General features: G+C 54.4%; 1 protein-coding gene across 1 annotated transcript in view; it reads left to right on the forward strand.

Moving 5' to 3' along the window:
- The window catches only part of CCDC13 (coiled-coil domain containing 13), a gene marked incomplete at its 3' end in the record, with an annotated part of 28,937 nt that overhangs the window by 3,757 nt on the left and 16,687 nt on the right, over nt 1-8,493 (forward strand). The window contains exons 3-6 of the mRNA XM_082662831.1: nt 678-820; nt 2,407-2,496; nt 6,750-6,866; nt 8,108-8,212. Coding sequence (XP_082518957.1) covers nt 678-820; nt 2,407-2,496; nt 6,750-6,866; nt 8,108-8,212 — 455 coding nt within the window. The remainder of the gene's footprint in view (nt 1-677; nt 821-2,406; nt 2,497-6,749; nt 6,867-8,107; nt 8,213-8,493) is intronic.

An 8,493-nucleotide genomic window follows, 5' to 3' on the forward strand; every position in this document is an offset into this window, starting at 1 on the left:
ACTTTTCACGGTCTACTTAGAATTAACATATCACCACTTCAAGTGGAATGAAGAAACTTGACCACCATATAAGTCCCTGTACCCTCCCCCCTTATATTACAGCTTTTATATGTATTATGTCTGTATATGTTGAACATCCCGTCAGACTATGCTATCATATTTGCTTTCAACCATTATACGTTTTAAAAAACTGAAGGTTGCAAGATAGTCTATTATATTTACCCAGATATTTGAGCATTTCTGTGCTTGCCCATTCGCTGATGCCCCCATTATCATGGGGTTGCAGCTTCAAGAGTGAGGCCTGTCTGGAGACAGAGTTGGGAGAGAGCCCTGGCTTGCTCTCAGCCCCACTTCCTGCCCTTCGGACTAGAGAGGGCTTCTCGTAGACTTCTTTCTGATGTCTAGTTCCAGGATTTGTAATGCTTTGGGGTCCTGGGAGGAAAACATAACCAGAAAACTCACCACTGGACCATTTGTATTTCTAGGTTTGGTTTCCTTCCCCAGGTTCTTCCTCCTTTTCTCCTGATGTGTCCTAATCCTCTTCAACAGACACGAGGTGGCCGAGGGCAGCTACTCATTGTTGCCCAAGTCGCTGCTGGCCCAGGCCAGCAGCAGCAAGGCTGTTCGATGTGTGGGCCTGTGTTTTTAATTGACCTTACCGTTTCCCTTCATTTTAGGGACGGCTGGTGTGGTTGGGGATGTGACTGCCACCAAGATCGTTGAGCTGTCCAAAAAGAACCGGGTGCTGATGGCAGAGTCCGAGGGTGCAAAGACCAGAGCGAGGCAGCTGAGCAACCGCATCCGGGAGCTGGAGCAAGAGGTGAGGGGCCTCAGGCGCCCCTGCCCCGGGTTCCCTGTACCCCGCGCCACTCCTCCAGAGAGGGAGCACACTTAGATGCTGTAGGTCCTTCCCAAGGACTGGTGGGTCAGTGTTTGCAATGAGTCCCTCAGTCTCTGTCATATCCTGAGAGGGGAGAGTGTCGGGAAGCAAGGAGGACGCAGGCGGTGGAGAGATAGCCCGACATAGCAAGGAGGATGCAAGCTTGGAGCCTGACCACCTGGGTGTGAATCTCAGCTCCACTACTGACTTGTGTTGTGACTTGGAGCCAGGTATAAGCTCTCCGTGCCTCAGTTTCTTCCACCTGTCACGTGGCAGTTATAACGGCACTCACCCCAAGGTTTTCTGAGGCTTAAATGACTTAACACTGTAAAATGCTTAGAACAGTGCCTAGCAGGTAGTTAGCACCAGAAAGGCATTGTTGAATAAATTAACAGGGATCCTTGCTAATCTGAAGCTAGAGCCAGGAGCGTTCCACCAGTTCGTCTCACTTTTGTCCACCTTCCTCTTTCTGCTGCCCCTACCTTCCCACAGCTGATGACAAACCCCTCCAGTCAAGAGAGGGCACAAGACCCAGCGGTTCAGGGTCCCTCAGGAGCTAGAGTGAACCTACGCAGCTTCTCCTTATGTGGCTGGAGGAGCAGAGGCTGGCAGATGTTAAGAGGTTTTCTCAAGTCACACAGCACGTGGTGGTGCCGGATTTCAAATCCAGTTCTGTTGCTCTCCAAAGTCCTCCACAGTCACTACACTTGGCATTGAATTAGACCTTCTTTATTCTATAACGTATTTTTTGAGAACCATCGCAGGCTCTGGGCCAGGCCCTGGGGAGACTGTGGGGAGCAAAATAGGCCTGGTCCTTGCCCTCCTGGAGACAGACCAGCATCGAGGGCCCCTTAGAGGGGGGAGTATGCACAGTGGGTCCCTGGAGGATGAGAAGGGGCCAGACTCGGAGGGGTGGGGGAGAGGCCTTCATGCAGAGGACCCAGCAGGTACAAAGGCCCTGAATAGGAATAAAGGCCTGAAAGGGGACCAATGTGGCCAAGCTTGGAACAGGATGAGGTCAGAGAGGTGGGAGGGTGGGTGGTGCCCAGCCTTGTCGGACAGGGATGGTCTTTGTGTGAAGGACAATTGGGAAACCCTTAAAGGGTTGGTTGGCTGTCTGTATACGGCAGTGGTCTTGGCCACCAGGCCATGAGCCTGAGTGGCGGGTTTCTCAGTGTCTCTGACCTTGTCTCCTCAACTGTGATGTGAAGTCCGTAGTTCCTTTTCTCTCCGCCTCCCAAGGCTGTTGTTAGATGCAGACCATGGTTGCAGAATCATTATTTACTAAGCTGTTCGTGAATCCTAGGCTGCGACTGGGGAGTGGGGCAGACGATCAGTTAAACCCTCTCCCATCGCAGAGTGCCTTGTGAAGGAGAGTTCTTCCATTCATGGGCCTTAAAATGAGCTGAAGGGACGGACTGCTGAGATCCGTGAGCACACATCCGACGGCAGCACCGGAGCCCTTCACTCAGGCGCCGCAACTGCTGAGCAGAATTAAATATTAAGTGCCAGGTTTGCTTTTTCAGCTGCAGATGGCCCTGGCCAGGCTGCCAGCCAAGGGGGCCACCGACGCAGGAGCCAAGCTGCTGAAGGCCCAGATGGGAGACAGAGCCTTGGTATGAATTCTCTTCTGTGCTGGGGGGTGTGTGAAGCAGTCATGGGCTTGGGCCTCCCCTCTTCCATGGGGGCGTAGGTGCGTCTGTCCGGCATCCACCCCATTGCTGAGCCAGTGCCACCATTGCAGCATCCTCAGAATAGCCATCAGGGGACAGTGACCAAGTCTACTGTCTGAGGCCAAGAATGCCCCAGTGAAGGCTAGCGAGGGGTTAACTCTGATTTAGTCCCCAGAGAGGGAGGTCAGGAGGGGCCTGAGGACACAGAATCCTAGAATTTCACGACCAGGAGGGAAGGAAGACCTGATCCAATTAGCCTCCTGCTCTCAGCCCAGCTGTAAAGGATGTCCGTTACAGCATCCTTACTGGAGAGACATCCAGCCTCTCTACCTTAACCCGGGGACGGGGAGCTCACTCCTCAACGGAACCCTGGCTTTTGCTGGGGCAATCCATATTGTAAGAAGTCTCCCCTTTGTGGAACTCCAAATCTACAGCGTAAAAGTGACTCTTGGGAATGGGGCTGTTCCCAAGATTCCAGTTTTTCTGAGCCAATGAGCCTCCATGAAACTCAGGGCGTGGGAATTGCAGCTCCGTGAAAGGTGGCACCAGTGGGCCACCGGGGAGGAGCACGGAGCCCAAGCCAGACAATAAATAGCTCAGAGTCTCAAGAACATCCCAGGAGGCCTCCCCTTGGTCTTCTTTTCTTTTCTTTTTTTTTTTGGCCACACCTCACAGCTTATGGGATTTTAGTTCCCCGACCAGGGATTGAACCTGGGGCCTCGGCAGTGAGAGCACCAAGTCCTAACCACTGGACCACCAAGGAATTCCCCCCATGGTTTTCTTAAGAAGCCAAATGAGTGGGTGGAACGGAATCCAAGCCTCAGGACTCCTAGTTCAGTGCCCCTTTTCCACCCAATCTTCGCTGTTGTCTATGACTCAAGATCAAGCTGCCTCATGCCTGTCTTGAGGAGAATACTGCCCTCGAGGGATGGGCCCCTCAGCTTCCAGGTCAGGGGTGAACATGTCTCCTGAAGGCTAGTCTTGTGTAGATCTGTCTCATTGCTGGGGAGGCGATGGAGGGGCTCCGCCCTCAGCAGACGCTAGACTGAGTGTCATTCAGTGCCTTTCCCAGCTCTGAGGGACGCTTCTAAGCTGCCCCTTGTTTATCCATACCTCTGACTGGGGCTGTCCTAAATGGGAAACTACTTGTTCAGTCACTTGTTGAGCCTGACAGAATGTTCTGAGCCCTGGAACACAGAGAATCAAAGACAGGCCCACTGTCTACAGGGGGTTCAAGAGGGGAGATGAGTAGGCATATTAAAGGAAGGAGGGGGACAGGGCCTTCAGAGAAAGCCCCTAGGCCCTGAGTTCACAGAGGGAGCACACGCTCCACCTGAGGCAGCCAGGAGGTGGGATGGATGAGGGCTTCCTCAGGTGGCCTTGCTGGAGCAGGAAGATGGGGGTGGCCCTTCCAGCAGAAGCAGTACAAGCTCAGAGCAGGAAAGCATCAATATTCCTATTCTGTTTGTTAGCTGGGCATCAGCTGGATAACGTCTGGCTGCAGCCCAGGGGCCCTGACGAGGAAAAGGGGAACATATCAAAACAAAACAAAGTCACCTGTGGATGGAGGCCTTGACGGTAGCTGGAGTAGGAATTCCAACTTCATTCTGTGGCTGCAGGGAGCCTGGGAGGTTTCTGACGGAAGAGTGCGTGGTGGGTTGCAGTCTCCATTCCTCAGGACACGTGTTTTCCCGGGCATCTTCTGATCAGAGAGGGGACAATAGCCATGTCCCCCTCGTTAGACTGTTCAGGGCGACCCAAGCCTGGGCCATACTCCGGAGCCTGCAGGCTCACCCCAACATCCCAGTCCAGAGCTCCAAGCACATTCCAGAGTGGAGCTGAACGCCCTCACTCTGCGTGGGGCCTCATGAAGCTGTGGTGTGAGTGGCCTTGGCGCTATCTGCTCCCATGGACACCATTTCCGGTATCGCCTGAGAGGAAACAGCCCGGGGTGGGGGAGGGGCGTGCCCAGGCCCAAGACACCCACAAAGCCTGTGAAATCTCACTCTGGGCAGAAACAGCTCTGAAATGTCAGGAAGGTAGGGTTGGCTCAGTTTCCTGGGAGGGGAGGTCTGGGGCCTGGCAGAGCAGAGGGGGTGATGCCTTCACCAGAACACCATATGGCCCTCAGCCGCCTTTGCCGGCTGCCCACCCAAGCCAGGCTATGCCCCCCAGCATCGACCCCCGTCAGAATCTGCCCCAGAGGGCACCCTTTACGTGCGTTATCCCATCAACACTCACATGTACCCCGGAGGCTGGCATGACGTGCCTCCATTTCACACAAGAGGAAACGAGGCTCGGAGACAGTCGTTGCCGCCCGGGTCTCAGATCCGGATCCAGCCGGTGTGCGCTTCCGTGCCCTCAGGCTCCCAAATGCTCTCACGGCTCCTGCACCGCCAACCACCAGAGCCAGCAGGGGGCTCATGGCACGGAAGATCTGACAGGCAGGGAATGTTGCTTCCCAACCCAGGGCAGATTCAAAGCAGCACCTTAGCAGGGGAGCAGACAGGTTCCCAACAGCAGTGGAGAGGAATGGCATACAGCCAGGCGGCGGAAGGATATGCAAAAATATAGATGAGAGATGCGACTTCCCTGATGGTGCAGTGGTTGAGAGTCTGCCTGCCGATGCAGGGGATACGGGTTCGTGCCCCGGGCGGGGAAGATCCCATCATGCCGCGGAGCGGCTGGGCCCGTGAGCCATGGCCGCTGAGCCTGCGCGTCCGGAGCCTGTGCTCCGCTGAGCCTGCTCTCCGCAATGGGAGAGGCCACAACAGTGAGAGGCCCGTACCGCAAAAAAAAAATAGAAAGAAAGATGCGTGTATGTTTTATGTAAATTCCCAATTTGCAAATTCTGCTCACACTGGTTACTCTGTTTAGCCTCCTGGGGGTGCTGTGAAGAAGTAGCCATTTCCTAGATGAGAAAACCGGATGAGTCCAGGTCTTCTGGGGCCTGTGTGCAGGTCTAGTTTCCTCGACCAGTGGTTTTCAGTGGGGCTGCCCAGAGCCTCTGGGGTCCATGGAACTCCCCAGACCCAGTCTTCTGGGATCTTTCACACTAGCGTTCACAGGAGGTTTTGTCTGTGGCTACTAAGGAAAGTTCAGAAAGCCATGCAGTACCCATCCTGTTTCCCAGAAGTCTAGTCCACCTGATCTGTTGGGACAGGAGCAGATGGTCTTAGTGTCATTGCCTGATGGGACACACAACCCACCAACCAATGTTTCTGTCACCACGATGCCCTGGCATCAGCAAAAGCTTATATCGGGAGAATCAGCCAGTGCAAAGGAAGGACCAGGCCTCTAATCCCACTTCTGTCACCCCAACCAGCTGTGTGCCTGTGAGGCCATGTTATTTCCCTTCTCTGGACCTTATCTGCATCACCTGTGGAAAGGGTTTGAATGGGCTGACCTTGGAGTCCCTTTAATGCCAAAGTTCTGAGGGTTTCAGGAACTTCTATTTAAGTCATAAATGGGGAACACATTTGAGAAAAGTTTCATCCAAATAGTTTAAATGAAATATGGTTTTAAAAAAGACTTTGCTAAGAGTTCCAGCAGGCAGAGTTTTCATGGTTCCTGCAGTTCTTCAAGCCACAGAAATGGAGCATTTGGGGATTAAACTGGGTCCTTATTTCTATTCAGTGAGCTCATTGCCAGGAAAGGGAGCCCAAGGCCCAGTCTGACAATTCTAGGAGAGGAAGGCCCCAAGTTGGGATGGTCATGGCCCTCCTGCCAAGCTGGGGCCGCCTTCGCTAAAGGAGCCAGCGCCCCTCTTCATCCTGAGTGAGGATGGATTTGCTATGATGCCAGTCTCTGAGCACAGCAGGGCCCACAGCCTGGGAGTGTCTGGGAGTTGGGAAGCAGCTTCATCCAGATGCTCCCTGTCTGCGGTCACCACCCACGTCCACCCGTGTGCGCCACCCTCGGGGCACAGGGCTCAGCCCCCAAAGCTGGGCTGCCGGGATCCACATCCACGCTCCCCCTTACCTACCAGGTCCCCCAAGCCGAGGGGTCACCCCCCTCCAGCCTCTGCTCTGCATCGGTAACGGAACCTGCCTCAAAGGGGTCATGAGGATGAAATGAGTTCCTCCTTGTCAAGCACTTCGTGTGGTACCTGCACATACCTGGATAAACGGGGGCTGTGATTATTGTTACTATCTAGGCCTCAAATGACTGCTCTCCCTCCTGTCTTTCCCAACTAGCAGGACAGCCCAGAGGTGAAGGTCTTGCAGGACAGGCTGGCGGCCACAAACCTGAAGATGAGTGACCTCCGCAACCAGATCCGGGCTGTGAAGCAGGAGCTCCGGGTGGCCCAGAAGGTATTTCCCGGCCAGGGTTCGGGTCCTCGTGGGTGGGCCTGGGACTGGGAAGGTCATGGCTGGGACAGTGGCTTCCATTCAGGAGCTGGGCCCCGTGAACATCACGCTGCTTGTTCTGGGTCAGGCTCAGATCCAGTAACTTCCTTCCAGCCCTTGAAACAGACCCATCAGGTGAGGGTGGTTGCCGGCTGCCTGCATGACCCTGCATAGAGGCCCTTGTGGTGCCCGCCCAGCCCTGGATGGAGGAGGACAGTGCTGTCCACCCTGGAGAGGCCCTTCCACCTTCCCTGTGCTACGTGCACCCCAATAGATCCTGGGCATCTCCTTAATAAGCCACCTTGGACTTGGAAGCCTACCGAGACCCGTCTCCTGCCCTCTGCTGTCTATAATATGAGAAAATGTTAAGGTTGTTTGTGTGTTAAAGGCCCCTTTCAAAGGAAAACGCTCGGACTTGGGAGGCAGGCCCAGCTGGTTCATTATTTATTTTTATTTACATAGTGAATTCTCTGGCATTTGTACCACCAGCAGCGGTTCCTGCTGGAACCACTCAGACCAGCCAAGATTTCCAAAACAGAGTTCTATTGTGGAAACAAGCACCAGAGACTTGGTACGCTAGATGGGTTTCCGTGACAGGCTGCAGAGGGGCCCAGGGCACAAGCTGGGGTATACAGTTTCCACCTCAAAGCCTCGAAGTTGGGTCTGAACACCTCTCTGCAACAGCCACAAAGCTGGGCCCTTCTGGAACCAAACATCCCCAAGTGACATTCGGTAGCCCCCCACTCCTTGCTGCACTCAGACATGGCCCCTTGTCAATGGCTTTGCACGGAGGGCGAGGCCCTGTGGCCGTGTCCTCCCTGGAGCCATCCAGAATGATGTCCGTTCTGGGTGACAGGTGAACAAATTTGGAGCAGGTCTTGGTCAACTTTGTGGTCCACTCATCCCAGAATGTGTCAAGGGCAAGGGGCCCCACCTGGGCATGGACAGCAGTTCCTTGTCTGCCCTAAGCATCACCAAGAAGTGCTGGGAATGATGGGTTCAATGCTTTCCCAGGGAGAGCTGCTCGTGGAGCGTGGTCAATTGGCCTTTGAGGCGGGGAGCGGGGGAAGGGGGAAGGTTGTGCAGGTGGAGGCCGGGCCTTCGGGGAGCCCCACGCACCCAGCACTGTTTCTGCACGTGCAGCAGCTTTAGGGCTGTGGCAGAGCCCTCTCTCCCGGCCATACCGAAGGCCTCACCTTTCTCAGGTTTTAACCAATGAGATTGGGGAAGATGTGAACATCCAGCAGCTCCTGTCCTCACCTGGGACGTGGAGGGGTCGAGCTCAACAAATTCTCGTCTTGCAGAGCAAGGTGAGTGAGTCATCAGACTTCTCCTGGCCCTGACCGTAAGGCTTGAAATGCCCCAGAAAGACCCACGCTGACCCACATTAAAGACACAGAACCCGAAAATGGCCTTTAGGTTCTGCAGAGCGCACTTGCAGGGCTGTTGTTCTACGTTCTCCCCAGCCAGCCTGATTTTCATTTGTCATTAAGTGAACAAGCATTTATATAACACTACATACCAGGCACTGGCGCTCAACAAATACCAGAGCCTCTGATTTATTTTACTCCAGGCAGATTTTTTCCCCCGG

The sequence above is a fragment of the Grampus griseus genome (assembly GCF_964374135.1).
Source record: "Grampus griseus genome assembly, chromosome: 10".
NCBI lineage: Eukaryota > Metazoa > Chordata > Mammalia > Artiodactyla > Delphinidae > Grampus > Grampus griseus.